Genomic DNA, 23645 nt, shown 5'->3' on the forward strand with positions numbered 1-23645 from the left:
GTCTTTACAATGTAGGCCCTGTGTTGGTATTGTAGTGAAAGGTCTCGCTGTTCTTGTGCACTTTGAAAAAACACAGTTATCGCTGGTATCACCCTGATTAACAATAGACAACCAGTGCTTCTCCATCTGATGAAATAATGCCCATTTAAGAGGCTGACGTATAGAGTAAGATCCTTGGATCTACTGTCAGTTCAAACATCTCCTGAAAATGAACCTTTCCAGCAGGCTCTCCCTGTAGTCCTACATCTGCATGGGAGTGACCAAAGAATGTCATATACAGGTTCAACCTGTACATCTAGCTGGATTGTAAGTTTAATGTTTTCTGATCTTTCATTGACATTTAGATTTTTTCTTCTCCGATGTAGTGGTGAATGCTGGGATATTTCAAGGAAAAAGACCTGAACTAAAATCTTGCTGTACTAATTATGGCAATTAGTTCTTCTCTAAACCTGAGTTCTAGTGCACGTTCTTAGTTTTCTTGTGAGCGTATTAAAATGCTTCCTCGTTGCTTGTCAGGTTTCTGAGGCTCATCCTTAGTCCACTGTTCAACCACTTCAAATCGCTGAGAGGGAAGCAAGTACAAGAACATCAAAGAAAAGTTACAAGCAGGGAGGGAAGCAATGAGGGAAGAAGTGGAGCATCATAAGGCATAATGTTTCCTGAGCCACATTTATGAGACAAATGGTAGTTACGAAGCACAAAGGGGGGATGGAAGGATGAAGAAGGTAGCATGAAAGGGTTAGGAATAAAGAGTCATTGGTGATGGAGAAATAGGTGCTAAGGTTGACAGATGCTATAGCAAGATAAAGTAATAAAATGTGTAACATCTTTTTAGATATAGAGATGAAGACTAACGAGATATTTGGCATGCAATCCTTGGTATGCAGGTGACTGTGTTCCTCTGCCATCCGTTACTCTTTTGTCTCTTTTTCTCCCCAATAAAAATGCTTGACAAAGGCAAAGCTGTTATAGAACTGGGGGATATAGTAAGTAAGTAAATAACAATTTTCTAGAGCGTGTGAATACCGCAGTGTCTTGGCACTAGCATGCCGCAAAACAGCTTGAAGGTGGAACCACTGGGCTTACTTAGAAGCAGAGATGAAAAGCCACATTTTAGAAACTTCCTAAAGCAGATAAGACTAGGTTTAGGTTTTAGATGCAAAGGCAGAGAGTTCCACAATTTGCTGGCTAAGAAAGAAAATCTCCTGCCACCCCAATTAGCCTTCTTTACTTATGGGATGGTCACAAGGTTGGAAAAGGAGGAACTCAGGGGCCGATTGCGGTGAATCCGACACTGGCAGCCTGCTGTTGGCGGATTCACCGCAATCGTGCGGCCAAATTACGCCTGCCAGATTTTGATGGAGGGCGGTGTGCGTGGCAGAAGGAAAGTCCATCCGCCACAGGTCCAACTGCAGTAAACCTAATGATTGCTGCGGTCAGACCTCTCCCATCGTAAGAATGGTGATGGTGCCTAGCAGGAACCGTCCGCCAGATTACGATGCTGAATACCCGCCAGCCTTTCCATGGTGGTGAAACCGCCACTGAAAGGCTGGTGGGGATGTACTTTGGGGGCCTGTTGCGGGCCACCCTTGTGCTGGGGGAGGTGGGTGTGCACTGGGGCGGTACCTATGGTACCCCCTATATTTTCCTGCACCAGGAGGCAGCCTCCGCGTGGTGCCTGCCACGACGTGCAGGGAAACGCACAACAAGCATTTTTTAACATTGCGGCAGCAGTAACAGTTTTAAACGCTTCTGATGTAGAATTTTGTGCAGATCCTAATCTATCAGAAAATATTGCATTTTTACTGAGGTCATGGCAATGAGAAGCAAATCACACGTATTTCCATGGCACCAGGTGCATTCGGACCCCACAAATATCAGACCTTTTGGGGAGGACAAATAATTGCATAACATTTCGTTTTATAGTGTAGTAAAAGACACATTGATGGGAATCTGTCTCATTCTCATTCCTGATGGAGAAATTGTAAAGGGTAGAGCTCGGCATGAATCCATTCTCTTTCTCAGAGATGCCTGTTTATGTACAAAAGAGATGGCAAGACCACAAGAGAACACCGCGACATTCCTGGGTTTGTGATATAAATGTTGCACAAGCAAATACAAACTAGACTAATAACTCTGCAATGCGCTGGCAACAAGGAGCAAAGTGTAACAGACCTGCAGGCAGAATCAGACACATATAAAACCCATCACCAAAGCTCTCCGTCAACTTTGAAGAAGGTGCTTTTGCAATATCCATTGACGTGGGGATTATTGAAGCAGGTTGGAGGATTTGGCCAAGGTTCACACATCTTCCTCTCCAGTAGGCTTTGGACTGTTTCATGACATATGTGACAATGGATGATGATTGACCAAAATACCATGGGGGCAGTGACATTATACATCATGTGATCAATGATGACATGACAAAGTTGACTCTTGTCACATCTTGGCCCCTGAACAGGATCTGATTTGCATCTTGGGAAATGTAGACAGCCAGTGAATGGAAACTGCAGAACGTGTTGAGGAAAGTTAGATCCCAGTTTCCTTTCTGTTCTAGTCACTTCATAGCCTCGAGAACAAGGGAAGCATGGCAGTGCCAGGGGCATCAAAGAACTGGGCAGCCTAACAAATTTCTTCCACTCTATACCCTTTTAGACTTCTATATTTCTGACTGATTTAGATTAGTGATGTCAGTAAGAACTTCAAAAACTATGAAATATCACTGTTCTGTGGAATTGTTTAAGAAGCGTATTTCCCTTTTTTGTTGCTATCTGACACAGTATGCTAGACAAATGCCGGCATTAACAATGACCATAATGTTTAGTCACAAATCAAATTCATATGTGGACCAGCTATGAGTTGAAGAGCAGTGAGGGCAAATGATATACTTAATCATTTTGATCATTTTAAACAATGACCATCACCTTGCATAGAACCGTTGAATGCATGGTCTCCAAGCACACAGACACTGTGGATCTAGGAATGCATGCAGTACAAATATGTATATGGTGTTTTATGACTTATCGCGCTAACTGTATTCATGGTGCATCGTGTAATCAACAGTCTGCATTTCTTACAATAAGAAATGCAGCAACTAGAACGACTGCGATAAGTAGAAACAAGAAATCTCTACAAATATTCTTTGGACATATTATATTTACTGTGATTATTCAAATGCTAGCCTTGTGAGACACTTGCTTTATTCTCCTGGGGAATTCAGTATCTAAGAAACAAACACAGTAACAGCCTCTTAGCTATTGGCAAATTTTAACAAGTAGTCATTTAATATGGAAACATGTTCTTTTGATGGGAGATGTTCTTCTAAATAAACATGACTATTTTTATATACCTTATCTTCCAGCTGGGAAAAGGTTGGTGTGGCAGGCAGCAACTTCACAATTATTTTATCCTTTAAATTAACCAACCTGATGAGCTATGTTAGTAGGTGCTGTATCTTAGTGATTAACAAGAATGTGACAGTTCTACTAGTAATTGTGTAGGGAACTCACATTTGCAAGTGTCAAGGAGTAGACAGGGGGCAGTCCATTGTCGTTTTTAAAGGCTCCCAAGTAACCCATTCCAAAAGCCACCCTGGCATTCTCTGCTGTAACACAAATTACAGAGAGGACCCCTTAAGAAAAGTTGTGCCTGAGCAACCCTGTGGGACAAAAACGAAAGACACAAAAAATGTCTAAGGTGCTGGGCCCCTATTGCAGGACAGTTCTTGCAAGGCTGCAGGAGAGATGGCAGTAAGAGCACATGCAAGCACAATAGAGAATTAACCTATATGCCACACAGCTGCGAGAGGGTTGCTGGGCCACAAGTCAAGAGCTATGGCCTCAGTGACCACACCGCGCAGAACAACTGCCCCAAGTGAGGCAGACATTCAGTCTCATTTGCTTCTATTTCTATTTATACACAAGGAGCACACGGTGACGCATCTTCATAGTGATGAGCAATGCGGAGAGAATAGTTAGATGATGAGCCAGACCGATGAAGCTTGCATTTGTATCCTTGGCTTCATGTGTTCCCTCCCACCCTATACATTACTTAGGGCCTGATTGTGACTTTGGAGGTGTGGGAGCAGACCGGCATGCCACTGTCCCGCTCCCACACTGCCAAAGCCGCCGCCTGCCTGCCAGATTATGAGTTTTCTCATGTTCTAGTGGACGGACGGGGAGGCGGTTCCATGGCAGTGCCTATAAGAAAGGCACCCCAATGGGAGAGTCAAATGCCGCTCCTGCTTTGCATGGACTGTGGAGTCCATGCTGTGCAGGAAAGGGGGTGCATGCACACAGGGGGACACCGCCATGAAAATGCTTCCAGTGGGGAAACTCATTATATGCTTGGCAGTGGCACAGATGTACCGCCAATTTTATTGCTTCCCTAGACTGCAGCGCCACCACCAGGGATCCTGGATCCCTGGCAGTTGCAGTGGTTCACTGGAGGTTTGACCGCCGTACTTGTAATACTGTGGTCGGACCACTGGTGCAGCGGTCCTCAACCACCACCCCACCTCCACTGCGAGTTTAGCTGTCCCATGGACCACCAAACCTGTAAGCAGCCCCTTAATCAATGTCACTATACACAGTCATACTTCACCACCAAGTAACCAGTGAATTATATACTTATTGCAATACATACCCTTTTGTTCCTGTTATGATTGAACATGGAGTCTATACTTGTAGTACGGTACAAATCTGAATCATTTTCTTCACCATCTGAGGTGTCTTAAGGAAGTATGAAAGTAATGACCAAAAGTGACCAGGCCAATTTCTCAGTGGCCTGCAGTGGTCTGGAAGACATTACTGGTTGATACTCTGAACATAAGAGGTCAAGAGCTGTACATCTGCAGCTACCATTAACATTATAAGGATGAGACATGGATGAAGGTGGGATTGACTGAATGTTTTGGGCATCCCTTGCCACGTTGGAGAGCTAGTGACCCAATATAAGGATTCTCCAATACTATCTTCAGTTTTTACAATGACCCTTGCTCCTTGGATTCACATTCACACCCCCAACTACTGCTGGCCCATTGTGCAAAACTAGAAGTTTCTGCTTCCATACCCTGCTCACCTAGGGCAGTCGTCTCTTCTCAACAACTTTTTTGTAACCAAGTACTCTTAAGTTCTCCAACATCAATACCCCCTTGTACAAAAGTGATAATAAGGTAAAAAAGAAAACCAGATATATTTCTGTATTTCATTCTATGGCCCACCCTAAGCTCGAACTGCTTCCTGGCATCGTGGCACTCTCCAGTGGGAATCTGAGTTCCTCCAGAGCTTGTGTTCTTTCCGCATCTGAGCTTGTGAGCTACACAGACTAAACATGTGATTACCATTTCTCGCCTTCTCCGAGTCTCGATCCTGCCGGTAGCCACTGATGCCCTGTACAGATCCCTACAGACACAAAAAATATATTTTTTTAAAGCATGAAAATGTCCATATCTCAAATTATACATAGTCTTTGCACTCATCTTTTCAATAGCCACAACTTTTTCCCTGCTGACTGCCCCAGTGCATTTCTGTGTTATATTTCTGCTCAATCACTGTTCGCAGTATACATTTTGTTTGCAAAGAACCTTTAGTGAAAAGTAATGAGTATAACTGAGATTAATCTAACGCAGGACAACTCAATAGGGGGTAAAACTCACTTTGCTCTGCTTTTCTTTTCCAGATTCTGTCCAAGATTGTCCTCGAAACTGCCATGGAAATGGAGAATGTGTTTCTGGTGTTTGTCACTGTTTCCCGGGATTTCATGGTGCAGATTGTGCTAAAGGTATATTAGAACTAACAATAATTTGATTTTGCACTGCACGGTTAGAGGGTATGGTATAATCTTTCGCAAGCTGCCATGACATTAAAGTACATGCAGCAAAGTTTGATCAGGGGGCGTCTAATTTGTTGTTAGATAATGATTTTACTGATCTGGTAGCCATTCGTCATTCCTTCGAAGTGTATGTTTTATAAGCCAGCGGGGATGGAGGATATTGACTTAGGCTGACAAATGAGAACTAAAGTGGCTACGGAGTACTCTCTGTAAAAACTGATACATTAGAAGACATCTCTTTGATGATCTTGCTTGCTGAGGAAGACTGGAGATTTCAGACCCGGCATGTCAATGTCTCCTGGGCGTCACTTCTATTTCACGCTGTATGTGGTCCACGTTCAACCAATATAAATAAATGAAGAGTTGCACTGCTTAAACATATAATCACTATAATAGGAAGTCATTTTATATGCACTCTCTCCCACACACAGCTATGTTTTGTAGTGTGGTCTGTATCATATATTACTATCACTGTACTCACTTGTAGTCAACATATCCTTGAAAAGTTGGCAGTAGAGTAAGTCCTCAGATGTTGGAACCTGTGACCTGCAGCTTTAACTAGATTTCAGGGCAGTTGTATTAAGGCAGTGAGCAATATCTCTAGTGTAAATGCAGACACTTTTCAAATTATTTTTGTCAATTAAATATTCTATATGAAGCTCCTGTTAAGAAGGTAATTGTTGTTGCGTGCACCTGTTAATTAGGTCTAAATAAAGGATCATAGGCTCCACTGTAAACTCTGTGCCTTGGCTATTCCATTGAAAGCACACAACCCCACTATGGTGAAATGCATGTGGAAAGAACAAGGAGAAGGGCCTCATCTGTGCCAGTGGTAATAGGTCTGGTGGTTTAATGGACTAATGCATCTACTGTACGCGATCTGTCTCCCAGTCTGCAGAGAAACAAGATCAAGGTGGTAAAAAAAGTGTGGCCTACTTAATATCACGCCAATGTATGATATAACTTCTCAAGTTCCGGGTTGACACCTCCTGAGTTTCCTTATTTGCCTAGACCACTCGGTCCATTTGTCAGTTTGTAAAGAGTGATTGTCATGCAGCATAAAGACAATTCTTATGGCAAAAAGGTGGTGATCATCATTTAAGCTGACAAACCATTCAAAAATGTAAAGTTGTGAGCAATAGTCTATTAGCAAAGGCACATGAGTGAGTTCAAGAGGACAGTTTCTCATGGCAGATGTTCCCAAAGTAACAAAATAGTTGTGAATAGTCCTAGTATGTGTATGTGAACTCTCTCTATGAAACATAGTTTCATCTCACATTGAAAATTTAGGAGGACAGAATCGAGCAAGAGAACGAAAATGCAGGCTTAAATTGAATTTTTAGTTTATGAAATACACTATATAAATAAATGGAAATACATATTATGTTCTAAAGTTTCTAAGACCTTACATCCTTTTCTACAATGTATGTCACGTATAAAAAATTATAATTAATTTAAATTAGCTACATATCAAAAGTATCAACTTGTGAAATCATTTCAAAATATAAAATAATCAGATTGTTTCTAATTGTTCTCAATAGTACATGTATAAAGAACATTCTGTAGAAGTTTCAAAGAAATTGGATTTATTATAAACGTGCAGCATCATTTCTCTTTTTCTTGGTTGGTGCACACTTTAACATGAGCAAAGATAATGTTAAAAATAAACTCTTCAATAGATGTTCGTAACGTTATCTAACATACCATTATTTAAAGAAGAAAGGATAATGAAACCTCTATAACTCATGAATCATCACATTCACATTTCTATTACATGTTAAAAGAATACACCATTGTAATCTAGTAAACATGAACCTATGTTATTCAAACTAGCATTTTCGTCTTATCTACACTCATTTTGCATGCTTTTACGATGCAGTAACTAAGTCTTTTTATGATCTATTTCTCAAGATTCTCCAACGTACAGTGAGCACACGTTGTGCATATTTATTGTTTTTCTCAAAAAATGCGTCAAAATCAGTTTTATGAGTCAATTAAAATGATTCAGCAGATTATCTGCTTCATTACAAGTACACCCACTTACTCACCCTCCGTAGACACACACAAACTCACATTTACACATTAATATACTCACACTAAGTGTCACGCACAGTACCTAATTCTTTCCCTCACTGACAAATTCTCATATGGACAACACATAAAATACACTCAGAAGCTAGATTGTATATCTATTTATCATGTCTGTGCGTTGCATGCCAATTACCTGCCACTAGTGAAGAAACATCAAACTAAAGAAGTAAGGAGAAAGCAGGTAATGTTTTTAGTTTGGGATGTGGGAAATTAAACATAATTACAAAAAAGCAAATCAGTCATTTCATGCTATATTTTAGTGTGAAATTCGTCCTTGTGTCAATTTTTGACACAAGAACACATTTGAACCAAAGCACAGTGAACAGCAGTCACTTGCGTGCTGTACATGTTTACCATGAATGATGTCATTCCCAGTAAATGTTTACAGCAAATGGCACGTAATGGCGAACTTTTTGTAAATTTGATGTACCAAGCATATCACAAAATTCCCATAATTATGCATGTTACGCCAGTGTGATTTAAATTTCTGCCAGGCCTACTTATTAGCTTCTTCCTAAGCCTGGGCAAACACAGCTACATTCATAATATAACATATATGTCCACAGTTTATGATCCAAGGAGGAAAAACTGCATTCTCCCAACGTGGATCACTTAATTTGTGCTGGATCTAAAAGACCGGTGCCAGCGCTCCAGCACTAGCAAGAGTTAATTACTGTTTTTCGAAGAAGTATATGTATATTTTTGTTAGGATAGGTGAGACAAGTACCATACAGGTTATTATGATTGTTGCAAATACATTGAAAGAAGACACCATTCTTAACATCAAGAAAGTCAACATTGCCTCTAGCATCTTTAAAACGTGGTCTGTTCTGCTGGAGATGTAATTTAGTTCCATTCCATTATTCTTAAGGATCTGAAGCCTACAGATTATTTTGTTAGTTATGACTAGGTAGAAACAGGTTGAGTAATTGTGGCTTGAGTTTCTTATAGAGCTCATGACTCACCTGTTTCCTTAAAAGAGGGTAGACTCTCAATGTGACCCCTAATTGACCTCCCACACTACTTCACTAGAGAACTGATTAAACGAAAATAATCATGATATCAATTGGCAAAGTCATAATCTACTCTCCAATGTAGTATAGCAACACTTCAAGAAGCAAAGGTATAAAAAATATGACAGTTCTGAAAATCCAAACCATGAACTGTTTAAATGAGCAAAGATGAACTATCGAAAAGATTTCCAAAAATAATAATACATGGATAAAAGAAATGTGAAGAAATATAGGGGCTCATTATGATGGCAGAACGATCGCCACCGCCGGGCAGGTGGTGGCGATCGTTCCACCATCGTCATGAGAGTTACCCCCCACCATATTATGATGGCGGTGGGTATCACAGCGGACAGAAAGTCCGTCTGACGCTTTACCACTGGTTGCAATCGTCACGATTGCCTGCCGGGGGGAGTAGGGGCACTAATATGGTGGCGGTGCCTAGCAGGCACCGTCTGCCATTTTAGGATGTTGAGTTTGAAAGGCCTTTCCATGGCGGCAATGCCGCCATGGAAAGGCTGGCGGGGATTGGGTCCAGGGGCCCGTTGCGGGCCCCCCTTGTGTCTGGGGAGGTGGTGTGCACTTGGGGGTAACTATTTTACCCCCCTACATTTCGATGCACCAAGTGGCAGGCACTGTGTGATGCCTGCCATGTGGTGCAGTGAAATGCCAGGCATGCGATTTTAACATCGCGGCGGGTGCTGCTCTCAGCAGCATCCGCCACAATGTTCAATTGAAGAATGCGACCACCACCTAATATGCGGTGCTGGACCGCCGCATGTCTGGCGGCCGGTCCCAATATCGCGGGGATAGCGGGAAGAATCAGGTCCGCCCACCATCCTAATGAGCCTCATAGTCCTCAAAGGCATGATTTAGTTTGGGCTAAATAAAACTCTAACAATTTACTTATCAATTTTATGAGCCGCAATGATAAATTCTCCCCAAAGCATAGACTTTTGCTACAGTTTCCATAAAAAGGCAGCAGCACAACAGGATTATTTTATAAAGATCCCCAGCATATAAATAAAGTTCACTGTGACTAGTGGGTTTTGGGCAGAGTCATTTACTTCGGTAGATAGATGTAGATTTACCCTGATGAAGGAAGCTTTCTGCCATATCATGGATGAATCAGGATCAAACTGAACAAAAGTCATGGCTTGGTCCCAGATTCTTTGGAACATCACATTCTGAACAAATGGTTTGGTTCCCAGAGGTCTCTTGAGTCTTGGGGAGGGGGGGGGGGCATAGAGCTAATTTTGGCACTGGATTGGGCTCCCCGGGGCCCCTGGTGGCTCAGGGAGGGGTGATGTGCATCCCCTCCCCATACAAACTGTTTCCAGCCCTGGGATTGGGCTCCCCAGTTCCTCTAGAGGTAAGGGGAGGGGGGCACACTGCTCCCTACCCTTCATTAATTCATCCCCTGGGGTAAGGCAGAAGGTACTTTTTTCTCATTTTCTTAGATCCTGCAAGAGTCTGGTAGGATTGCAGCATTGTTTGACATTTTGTTTCCATTTTGGGCACATGAGGGTCTCTCTGGGTACCTTCCATGGGGCCTAGGGGGTCAGGTTATCCATACATGCCCCCTTTTTTTAACTACTGGACAAAGAACTAAGTCCCTGAGTCCTGTAATGGCTGTTAGCAACGTTTTTCACATGTTTCTGGCAGTCAATAAGAGTGCGCTCTCTCACAGAAGTCTGACTCCCGCAGGAACAAGATGGCCCATGGGAAATAAAGCTCCCTGGGCCAGTCAGAATGCTCTATTTTTAAATTGGCATTCCTGTAAGAGTCTCTTGAGACTCTTGCAAGCTCCAACTGCCAAAATATACAATTATATTTGATAAAAGAAATGTGCTGAATGGGTTGAACTAAATCACAAAAATCACAATCTGTTGGCCAAGATCTAGCTTCCTGACAGATTTGGTATATTCCCATTCAGCTGTTTTTTTCTGTAGCCTCCTCTAATGAGGTCAATGGAAAATGCAAGGTGATTTTGCATTTTGGGATGCCTTCTTTTTTCTCAGACCCCACTATGTGAATCACCCCGAAACTTTCCCAGAAGGAGCTGAGATTGATGAACTTTCTTTTTGGAACATTTTGTAAAGATTCGTTAAACAGGGCAAAAGGTATTAGCAAACCAAAAAGGCTCTTCTATAGAAAAGCAGACCTAACTAAAACTACCTAGTGGTGACCGCCACTAAGTAACATATATTTCATAAATATATATATTTATTTTTTGGTTCGGCATCTTATGACGAATTTCCACAAAAAATGGTTTTTTTTCATCTCAGCTTCTTCGGGGAAAGTTTCAGGGTGATCCGTCAACCAGGGGCCAAGAAAAAGGAGGGGCTAGGTATAACAATGCTTTTTCTCTATTAATTTTTCAATAGGAACCTTAGACACAGCTACAACCCAAATCACTGAACTGATTTACACCACATTTGGCATAAATTAGATAGTGGTCCAGAAAGAGTGTATTTTGGGATTTGGTGTAAGCCCATTCAGTAGTTTTGGAGCAATTAATGCTAAAACCTGTATTTCACCTCGTTTAGGATTCACAGGGCCAACAGATCTCCTACTGGGATCTGATTGGCTGCCATCACATCAACCAGGAAGTAAAGGCAGCCATCTTAGAACTCTGGACTTGGTCCTGAGTTCTAAAATAAAATTTAAGAAAAAGACATAGGGGGCAGGATAGCGATACCCTGACCCATCAAGCCTGATGGTGAGGTCCCAGAGGGACTCCAATTGAGGACAAACATTTTATTTTTTTCGATTGTGAAGTAATTTGCTGTCTTTTTTTTAAGTGATGGGCCAAGGCACGGGTGGCTGGCACATTGGTGAATTTAGGGCAGTGAGAGAGCATGGCCCCCTACCTAAGCCTAAAAATGCCTTCAAACCCCATTCTCTGGGGTGGAGTAAATAAACGAAGTGAGGAGGGCACACTGCCCCCCTCCTCCAGGGACCCCATTCCCCGGGGTCAAAATGTATAATATAAGGGAATGGGGACCATTGACCCAAACCTGCTCATAAAAAAGCTCCGTGGTTCCCATACCCTAGAATCGGGGAAATAAATTAAGGGAGGGGGGCATGTGCCCCCCTAGAGCCTAATTCAGCCCCAGTGGCCCCATCCTTTGGGGCTGAAATGTATAATTAAGGGGGAGGGGGGCTGCATGGCTCCCCAGTGACCCAATCCCTTGGAACTGTAACAGTAATTAAAAGGAAAGGGGGGCCAACCTCTCACCTTGTATGGATGAAAGCAATGCACAACATGGTGTTGGATCCCTGCAGCCAACCTCTCCCATACACAGCCAAAGGCCGTGTGCAGCGCGCTTCTAGCTGTCTCCGGGTGGGTTGGCAAAACGCTGTGCGCAGCGTGGGGTTGGCTGCCTGCTGGGGTTTGGAAGCAGGACCTGGCCACAGGTTAGGTCTTCCAGTCGGCATTATGTGTGTTAACGAAATATTACTTTACATTAAAAAAATATTACTTTAAATTTACTGATAAAAAAATAAGTAACAATACAGTTAGTTTGAGAATTTCAGTGACAGCTTAACGTTTAAATGTACAAACCCACTGAAATTCTCCATTTATAGTTAGCTCTGTTAACTATAACTTGTGCCCTAAGGTAACTATAGCACATGCCCTCGCCATGTACTGCTAACTACCCAGATATTACATCACTCATGACATCTTCTATGACATCATTGATAATATCACCACAACATTTGCAATAAAATGATTGATGAGAAAACTGTTCATGTCAGTGGCGCAAGTTATGGTTACCTTAGGGCACAAGTTATAGCTAACCCACTGTAACTGGTGAATTTCAGGGGTTTCTCACCTACCTAGAATGTTACTTTAACCTTTGTTTTTTTCTGTGGCTATATATACATATATGACCGAACAGGAGTGACTATATATCCCAGCCATCAATGTATGTGCATCGGTTATCAGTATTTCAGTCCTCCCAGTGTCATTTGTGTCACATTGTGACAGAGGCTGCACTGAGAGTAAAGGGACTGCTGTTTCACTTATGCTCACAGCACTGAGTCTTGTTCAACCAGGCTTAGTCCATTGCACAGGTCAAAAACCAGAGTATCCAAAAGCAGCTGCGGCTGCTGCTCATTCTATGTGGTGGGGCACTGCGGATGGAAGCGTGAGGAAACATAAATAACTATACACTTACCTTCTGCTCCCGTGCCACGCTGCTCCTCTGCACCCGACACTGTAATTCCCATGAGCACAGGCACCCAGCTCCCCACGCAATTCCAGGGCTTCTCTCATGCTATTACTCCCAGCTTGAGAGAAGTGCTGGGATTGGGTGGAGTGGGCCGGTTTCACATCCAGCAGGGACTGTGAGCCAGCGTCCCTGAGCACTGCGGATATTTCCAAGGAACAACCTATATCAAAGTGAACATGTTGGTTTGGCCGGCCGTGGACAGCTGCCAAACCGACACACATTTTCAGTGCCCCCTCCTCCCCCTTGCTGGTGACTGCAACCTGGCCTCGCCTGCCCCAGACTCAGTGGACTCAGAAAACTCGGCCGAGTCAATGAAAACTGAAATGATACCAAAAGTGTTTTATTATCATTTTCTTTTTCTGCCTTTAAGCAGTGGGGCAATGCACCTCCTCCAAAGCGGAAGAGCCGCCCCTGTCCAAAAGTAAAGATGCATTTAAAAATTCTGAAAAGACCGGTGGCATGTCTTACAGAGACAATTAATTTCACGTACCTTAGAGCTGCAAACCAGTATCAGTACCAGTAATGCTAATCTGTTTGCCCACTGCTCTTTGATGCAATGGGATGCATGGCCCGGCATCAAAAATGACTGTTTGAATCTATGTGAGAATATCGAGAAAAATCACAGAGAGACTTCAACTCCATTACCAAGAATCACAAATACAATTTTATATTATGTTGGTAACATTTGACCTTTTATGCGTGGAAAAATCCTTTACACTGTCAAGATATAAAATCTCCTCTGATCCTAACTTCGAATTACTTGTGCATGGCATATCTGGTTCATCCTTCCCAAACATTTTGTGCTTATGATTTTCTAGGTAATTTATTGAAAACTATGGTCTTCTTGGTAATGGGGGAGAGATTTTCACATAGTGTGGACTCTTTTTTTCCACGGGAAACCACAATAAAACTAATTGCGTTTCGTGTTCATTTGAAGTCTGCCAGGGATATTTTAATAGTTATTTTCAAAGATGGCACAACACGTGGGGACGAGCACCTTTGATAAATCTGTCGGCTCCATCTTGTGTTATATGCGATTTATTTCTCTAGTTTCCTAATGCATGAAAATAAAGTAATTGGGGCAGAGACCTACACCCCTCCTTTTGCAAAATGTAGACATTGTTTGCATAATTTTCGTTTAATAAAATGTCAAATGAGCAGCAATGAAGCAATGACACGGTCACATCAGCTGACTAAAATTCCGAGTCCGCCATTTGGTGTCACCCACTGCGCTCTGAGCTCAGACATTGTGGAAGCAGAATATTGATATAACCTTAGCGACTGTCAGGGCTTCTGAAGTAAACATGCACAGTACTCCAAATCCAGTAGCCAATTATTCTTTGTGACCTGAGGAGTGGGGCTTCCGATTGTGACGATAAATAAAGTGGCTGGTGATAGCTTATCAAAACCCCATTAAAGTGACATTTCATACATACGTTTCACTGATTATGCAGCCTAATAAGCAATCTGTTTAGTTCAAAATCTGCAACTAAAATGGGATAAGTTTGCAAGCAATTTGCATTACAGAATGTTAAATCAGCTGCTTTTCCTGGCAAACTATTATAGGCCTCATTATTCAAATTTCTTGTTTATTTGAAGTCTTACAATTCTGCTGCTTCTTCATTGCTTTATTTTCATTTTTTTTTGTTTTTGGCTGGCTGAGAAAGGACGGCACCATTTTTATGAGTATAAATCCAAGGGTAGGTTTATTTCTTCATTTTCCTTTTTAATTCATTTGGTATTTTATTTGTTAATGTGTGAAGGTCACGATAAATAAATAAGCATATATTATATACTAAGAAACTCTTGCTTGTGAATAGATTATTTGGTTAATGCACCAGCAATAAAGCAATTATTAATTTTTAATATATATTTTGTTTCTGTGTGTTCTCGATTGGGTAGATTAAACATCATTTTGAATAGGTTCACCAGTTCCACCATGTCTAGATATGTGTGGTGCATAGAAAACAATATATAACTTTAATGCACAACAACAAGGATTTGACACAATTAGGGCATATGCATTATTATTTGGTGTGTTAGGCTAGTGAGGTCATTTTAGTAGTGCACAGGGGCATAGAGAGTAGGGTTATGTCCAGCTGCTCCTGTGGGGTCTGTAAGGCACACTGTGAATTGACGGGGGATATTACTTACCCAAAATACCATACTTATGTTACAGAAATGCCTGGTTTACAGGTTAATGATGGCCAAATCTTGAAATGGACCATCACCTTGGGGCCTTCATGAATAATGGTCAGTGGTGTCTGTATAATAAAAGATATTAGATTATCCCTGGGGCGAAGCAATTGACAGATCATATAAGATGTGCTGGTATTTCCAAGCGTAAACATTTGAGCAGCAGAAATAGTAAATATCAACAATATGTAGGTGGCGGTAATCCTATCACACAACTGCAAGTACATTTCCTTTACTTTGGTAAAGAATGCGAATGTCACTGGTAAATATTTTAGGAGGTTCGGAGGAACATTATTATGATCATCAAGATTCCCTTTTGAAAATTTGACTATGAACATTACAACATAGAAATGGGTTAAGGTCTCAATCCATATCACATTGGCATTTCTCCATCAACAAATTTTATCTCAAAGGGGAATGTTCCTGTTGACTAGGAAGTCCAAACTCCCATGCCAGATTTACTATGTCTTTAAAAATGTACAACTCTGTCATGAAATTCTTCCATTTGTTATAGATTTCTAAATATATTTTATAACTATAAAAAAAGGTAGGGTTCTTTTAAAATGTAATGATCATCTTTTAATGTTTGACCCCACTGATATGAATTCTTTTATCTCTGAAATTACTTTTTAACTTTCACAAAACTTAATTTTTCCTGCGTAAAAACATGAATCACTGTTCTAACTTTTCACAAAGGATCCTGACAGATAAGAAACTGCTGGCATTGATTAAAATTGTAAAACTTTTGAAAAAGATAGCATTGATTATCTAATAATAGGCAATCAGCAATTTTAATATAGTTGTGACTGCTAAGTATACCTTAAAATGGCATTCTTTTATTAAAACGTTTAGGAGTTTCCTTTATGAATGATAATGCCAATTGGTCATGGTCGGGTTGTTTTTGACGCTTAGTTGTATCATGTTAGAAATACACAGGTATTTAATGGTTGAAGCTGCTGTAATTCCATGTCAAACAAATAGAAAAAAGGAGTTTCTGCATGAATTTGTTCACTGAACCAATAACATTGAAAATAAAAAATTCTTAAAACTCTATATTCTGTTATCATAAATCTTAAAAACTACTGAGCCTAATGCATCTCTAAAAATGTTCAAAAAATGTCATCAAAATGAAACACCACATTCCATTCAAATAGAAGTTGAGAGTTAGGATAAACTGCGAACGTGTCCCAGAGGGCTTTAAGATGACCTTTCAGAAGCTACATTACCACAGCTCAACAGGTGGCAATTGGGGAAGCACTCCATCATTTTTAGTCATTCTATTCTCACTCATCTCCTGGGTGCAAGAAGCAATTTCTACCCCTTCCAGCTGGGGAGAAGGACAAGGTAACACTGATCAATGCATACTGGCATTTACTACTAGATTAGCCAGTGGACTGTCTGCTCCACTCAGACGATCACTAGGATTTCGCTGTATGAATTTCGTTGCTGTTCTTCAGAGAGGTAATGTTCCAAAGTGAAATATACTTCTGTATGTGCAGAGGTTCCACAGGATCCCCAAAGCAAGCAAACCCAGGCATTGCAGAGGTGTGCTGCTGCTGTTACAGGAGGCAGATGTTCGAAACACAAAACTGAGCAAAATATTCAAGTTTTGACCGTTTTCTAAAGCTTGTCAAGCTTTTCATCAGAAGTGACCTGCACATATTTCCCATTGATATTTATTTATTTATTTATTTTTTTTTTTTTAAAGTTTTTATTGAACAATAATTCGATTACAAGCACGGGCCTACAACCACCAGGGCCGGCCGCTAAGTACAGAATGAAATATACATTTATCAAAGCTGCAGTCGGTTCCCGGGGGTCGGCCCCGTAGTGAGTCCGGATAGTTCTAGAGGCACAGGAGACTTAGATCAAACAAACACAGAAAACTAAAAGAAAAACAAAAGGCGAGGCATAAAGACAAACGGCGCAGGTCAGGCTTCCTCCGGGGAACTCAAGGTCAGACCATTAAGCAGCACACGAAAGGAAGGAGTACCGGGAGGCTGGGGACGGGGGGGGGGGGCCAAGGGAACTGAACGTCCATATGTAGTCATTCCAAAAGGTGCCCGGAACCGTCAAGGGTCAGGGGGACATGGCGATATCGGTGTCCACCAGGGGGGGCGTACAGATACCCCCGCGATAAGCATTCCATTGCCCCCAGATTCTGCCCCATGCCCCCGGCTTACCACGGGCAACATACACAGTCTTCTCCCTGAACATACACCAGTCCATATTCTCCTTCCATACTGACACGGTGGGCGGCCGCTGGGCACCCCAAAGCTGCGCTATATCTCTCTTGGCAATCATGTTCCCCAGGGCCGCCCACCGAGTCTGAGCCGCGCTATAATCATTGGGCTCCCACACATTCAGGACACAGCGACGCACCTCCGGCAGCAGCACAACCCCAGTGACCTGTCCCATAACCGTATGTACCCAGCGCCAGTAGTCCGCCACCTCGCGGCACTCCCACAGGATATGGAGAAAGGTGGCACTGAGCCCACAACCCCGCTTACAGAGCCCATCGTCGGAATATCCCATCGAGACCAAGCGAGGACCCGTCACATACACCCGGTGAAGAATCTTAAGCTGTACCAACCGGAGACGGGCTGGAATGGCGACCTCTTTGGGGGACGACAGTGCAGACTGCCAGTCCTCGTCGTCCAATTCCACCCCATCCCCCGTCCAAGCCTCCCGAAGGCGCACCAAGAGGTCAGCCCGATGATTAATCAGTTTCTTATAAATTAAAGAAATAGTGCTGTCCGGGACATGTCCGTCAAGTATGCGGTCCTCGAGGGGCGAGGAAACCGGGATCGTGGTCCCCTCTCCAAAGACCGAGAGCAGGGCGTGTCGAACCTGGGCATAGCGGAAGAACTCCCTGTCCGTAAGCTCATATTCGGCCTGAAGAGCCGCGAAAGTCTTAACCGCGCCCTTATGCCACAGGTCTCCCACTTTGCTGATACCAATCGTGTCCCACTGGTCAAACCCCTTCGTAGTCCAGAGGCTCCCCAGGCGATCGGAGGCAAACAAAGGAGTAGCACATGTCAGTCGCTCACCCCAGCCCGTGGCCGCAGTGGCGGCCCTCCAGGTCCGCACAGCGATCTTAGTAGGACCCGTAAGGGTCCGGCCAGCCGAGCGGGAGTACAGCGCCCTGTTATAGTCCCCGCCGGGAAGCAGGAACTTGTCCATCTCATACGCCGGGTTCAGGCCAGGCGCATACGTGGCATGGTTGATGGCCGAAAGCTGCGCGGCCCAATAATACCTGCGAATGTCGGGAAGCGCGATGCCCCCGTCATACCAGGGGAGAGTAAGCTTAGCAAGAGCAATACGCGCCCGCCCGTCCCACACCAGTCTCCTCTGCAGGCTCTCTACCTCCCGAAAGTAGGCCACTGGGATGACGTCGAAGGAATTCTGGAGTGCATAGAGGAACCTGGGAAGGGACATCATTTTGAACAGCGCGGCCCCACCCAGCGGGGACAGGGGCAGCCTGCACCACCGGGCCGTATCCTCTCGCAATCGCCGAAGCGGACGCAGGAGATTCAGCTCATAGCGAGCCACCGGGTCCAGCGAAACGTATATCCCCAGGTACTTAAAGCCGCTCAGTGATACCTGGATCGGAAGCCGAGGCGGTAGGAGTGGAGGACCACCGGAGATCGGATAGACGCAGGATTTAGACCAATTGATCGTGAGACCCGAATTACTCCCAAAGGAAGTCAGAACGTCAAAGAGGACGTTGAGCGACTGCCGCGGTGAGGTGAGATATAGGAGAATATCGTCCGCATACAGCGAAACCCGATCTTCAAAGCCCGGGGCCCACCGGATCCCTCGAAGCGAGGGCTCCCAGCGGAGCCAAGCCGCGAGTGGCTCCAGGGCGAGAGCGAAGAGCAAAGGGGACAACGGGCATCCCTGCCTCGTGCCCCTGCCGAGGGCAAGGGGCCGAGAGACCCGCCCGTTCACCACCACCTGAGCCATGGGTCCCGTATACAGAAGCTTCACCCAGCCAATAAATCCTTCCCCAAAGCCAAATTTAGCCAAGACAGCCCAGAGGAATGGCCACTCGATGGTGTCAAAAGCCATCGTGGCATCCAAAGAAACCAGCACGGCCGGTTCGGAGAGGAGCTCCGCCCTGGCAAGGGCGCCATGAAGACGCCGCAAGTTAAGAGCGGTGTTACGATGCGGGATGAATCCGCATTGGTCCGGATGAATCAGATCGCACACTACGCTCAACAGACGATTAGCAAGGACTTTCGCCAGGATCTTAGGCTCCGCATTTAGCAGTGAAATAGGCCGGTAAGAAGTACAGCGATCTCGCGGCTTGTCCTCCTTGGGGATAACGACTATCGTGGCCAAACGCTGATCGGCCGGGAGGGAACCCGCCGCCAGAGACTCACGGAACATGCGACTGAGGAAGGGCGCAAGCTTGTCAGGGCGCAATTTATATAGCTCAATGGGCAGACCGTTGGGACCCATAGCCTTGCCCGAGCGAAGGGAGCGGATCGCGGTCGCTATTTCATCCACCGACAAGGGGGCGTCCAGCCGCTCACGGTCCTCAACGGACAGGCAGGGCACGGCGATATCCCTCAGTAGAAGGCGAGAGTCGTCCTCATCCCTGTCAGTCACTGGGGAGTACACAGCCCGGAGGTGGTCGGCAAAACATTCCACAATCTCGTCAGGCTCCGTCACACACACACCATCCGCAGCACGCAACTCCGGGACCACACGATTCACTCTCTCCTTCCTGTCCAGCCACGCGATCAACTTTCCCGCCTTGTCCCCGGCATCGTACAGTCGACCCTGCTGCTCCCTATACATAGTTTTGGCCGCGTCAGTGACCAGGGACCTATATTCAAACTGTTTCAGGCTGAGGGCATGGAGCCCGTCCGGAGTAACATTCGCCTCCAAGGCCGACTCCAGCCCCAAGATGTCAGTCTCCAGCCTCACCACTGCCTCACTCTTGACCCTCTTAGCCACCACTATCTGGGAAAGGGCGTGTCCGCGGATCACGGTTTTAAAGGCTTCCCACAGGGACATTGCAGAAGACACCGACCCCTCGTTATCCAGGAAGTATTGGTCCATAGCCTTAACCAGGCTGTCACGAGTCGTAGGGTCTCGCAGGTACCATGGGTTAATGGGAGCGATCCGCCCTGCAGACCGCGGCCCGGTGTCAAAAACAAGCCACAGCGGAGAATGGTCGGAGATACCCCGCGCCAGGTGCCTAACCTCTCGAATCCGACCAGTCTGCGCCGCGGGCATAAGGAAGTAGTCTAACCTAGAGAGACTCCCATGCGCCCCCGAGTGAAAGGTGAATTGACATTGGGTCGGATGCATTAATCTCCAACTATCCACCAGGCCGAAGGTCTCCAGCATCCCACCCAGCCATGCCTGGGCAGCGGGGAGGGTCCTTGGTGGGTGACGATCCAGTTCACCCGAAACCACAGAATTAAAGTCCCCGCCCATGAGCAGGAGGCTGTCCGGAAGGTCAAGCAGCATTCGACCCAAGTCGGTGAAGGTGGAGTTCTGGAGGCCCGGGGGGACGTAAACTGAAACCAGGGCAAGGGGCTGCCCCTCCCACCTCCCAATCAAACACACATAGCGCCCTCTGTCATCCGAGACTATCTTAGTGATCTCCACCGGAAGTGAGGTTCGCAGCAGAATGCCCACCCCCCTGGAACCAGTTGTGAAACCAGAATGGGCCACGAGGCGGTATCCTCCCCTGTTCATTGCATGACAAACATTGCCCACCAGATGCGTCTCATTGATATTTATTTGAGCCTTAGTAGAGGCGGTTTGGCTTATACTAATGTCAGAAAGCACCATTGTCTTTTATATTTATATTTCCCATAACTACAATTGTTGGCATATGTATTGATTGGAAAATAGTGATCTGAAATTTGAGGAATTTCTGCTTCATTCTGAAGAGGTGTTTGATCATTTCCTGTATATTTGACCAAACGTGCTTTAGTAGTCCTGGACTCCAGGAATATCTCTACATTATATAATTTATAAGTTTTAATCTGCTGGAATGAGGAAAATACATTCAACACAGAGTTGCTTGGTCTAGTGCATTAGTTTCCTTATTTACAGTGGCAAAGGGCTTGTACCTGCAGAAATGAAACTTTATGGTATATGCTTTTACAAACTTACATATTTGAGGCCCGATTTACAAAGCTATTGGCACACCTAAATTCAGCATACTTGAAAAAATGGCATGATTTATGAGTGAAAAGTCCTATTTTGTGCTCACAAAATGTGAATTTACACATATTAGGCAATTCCTTTACATTCAATATTCAGTTCTCGAATGGCCATTCTGCCACCATGGCATTTTGTGCTGGCCTGTAGGCTAGGTGGCAGCTTTCTGAGGCGGAGGGGATGCCATCATCAAACTATGCACAACTTACCCGTCATGGGTAACGTGGGACTGAATTTAAAATTTTTATCAAGGCTGATTTTGGTTTCCAATCTTCCATCTTTCTGCTGTAATATTACCTGAGAGCAGATCTGCTTCCGGGGCCTGAGTGTGGACTTTCCAGGGTGGAATGCCATGCAAAGTTGGTCAACACCCACTAACATACAAGATTGCATTTAATAACACACTTTTCTCATGGCCCATTCTCACCTGCAATACAGTTGGAGATTTACACTAATCAAGGGCTGGAATGAATACACTTCCTGTGAGGACTTGTGGAAAGAACACCCTCAAACATGGTGGTGGTGTACGAAAAGGGGTGTCTTCACTTGAAAGTTGAAACCATCACAGCTTACGAGTACAAAGCATGTTTAAATCACTACTGTTAATGTAAACCAGTGACAGTGGGTGTAACGTTTGCTTTATGCATCAGGCAAACTCCTTATGTTTCAGAGTAAGCAACCTTTGGTAGTCAAACACCTACTCAAACTGATTCACATTTAGAGCATACTAATTGTGTTTTGGGTATTAATGTTTGACTTTTTGATTGTTTTCATATAACACACTTTTTATGTTTTTATCAATAATAAGCTTGTTAATTCTTACAGTGTTACTGTTAAAGTACAGCCTGTATCTACACAACACATAAATAATCACCTGCATATCAGTTCACTCCATAATAATCCCACCATTTGCCCTTGATTTTCTTGTGCTTGTACGAACATTCCCTCGCCACATAAATTGGTTCTTCCAGTTTGGCGCACCAGTCCATCACTCTCCACCAGGCTGGCAATAGGGAAGGATTTGCCAAGTTCCATATCTGAGCAATGTCTCTCTTTGCCAGCAGAGTTCCCAGGCCAATCAATGCCCGCTCACCTCAGTACCTTCCAGGTTGTCCATCAAACCTAGTAGAGCCACACGCAGTGTCGGATCAAAGGAGTTCTCCAATTCCAGCAAGACAGTATGAAAGATGACTTCCCAATATTTTGTGATCACCGGGCAGGATCTGACCACATAGAAGAAGTCTTATTCCTCCATCCCTCACCAAGAGCAGGTGGAAGTGGGGTGGCATTTTGTCCTCCACAGGCATGTCAGGGTCAGATAGGTGACATGCGAGTATTTCAACTGGACCATGTGAAGCCTGGCATAGATTGCTGCCATCTCCCTTAGTGCCATAAGGGCCTCCCTCCATTCTCTGTCTTCCAACAGGCCCACTCACACCTCCCATTTGGCTCTTACGGGGTCAGGAAGATCTGGGAAGTTGATCCTTAAAGCTTTCCAAAGATGAGATATCCCTCCCCTTCGCAACGGACCCATCATTACTTGTGCTTTCAGGCGGATGAATTCCAGGGCCATACCAATGGAGTCCCTGTGGAGCATCAATGAATGTCTGTCTTGTAAAAATGCATACAATTGCAATGGTCGAGTTCGTAGTCTATCTGAAGGTCCTGCAAGGATCAGATATGGAACTCTGCCATACATCACTCAACTTGGACCCTGGAGAGTTCGGACAAGAAGATCCAGATCAGCACATCATAGAACATGTTTATATGAAAACCTATAATAGCCACTTCAGTGTGGAAAGCAGGGTCTCCCCAACACCCTTGAACCAAGACATTCAAAACCATTACCTCTTTTCACAGGCCTGCAAGCACCTACCTCCTTGCTGTTTTGTCATACGGGCCATCCAATGGTCCCCAGGGTGCAGACACCAGGAGCCACCCCTACGACCCACTGCTGTGTCCTCATCCACTGCTACCTCTCTGAATGTAGCCCTGCTCATCACCACCGGCCCAAGATAGGTCACGGCCCTGCACCACCAGGTAGGGCCACTCTAGGACGCTGCTCAATGTTGATGGCCTCCCATGCCTACTG

The 23645-nt window shown here is 44.4% G+C and overlaps 1 protein-coding gene across 6 annotated transcripts in view; it reads left to right on the plus strand.

Annotated features, from left to right (window-relative positions):
* Positions 1-23645, plus strand: part of TENM2 (teneurin transmembrane protein 2) — a 2740530-nt gene that overhangs the window by 2358508 nt on the left and 358377 nt on the right. For all 6 annotated transcript variants that reach the window (XM_085617838.1, XM_085617837.1, XM_085617839.1 and 3 more), the window contains one exon: positions 5680-5781. In XM_085617838.1, coding sequence (XP_085473964.1) covers positions 5680-5781 — 102 coding nt within the window. The remainder of the gene's footprint in view (positions 1-5679; positions 5782-23645) is intronic.

The sequence above is a fragment of the Triturus cristatus genome, chromosome 7, assembly GCF_964204655.1.
Source record: "Triturus cristatus chromosome 7, aTriCri1.1, whole genome shotgun sequence".
Classification (NCBI taxonomy): Eukaryota; Metazoa; Chordata; class Amphibia; order Caudata; family Salamandridae; genus Triturus; species Triturus cristatus.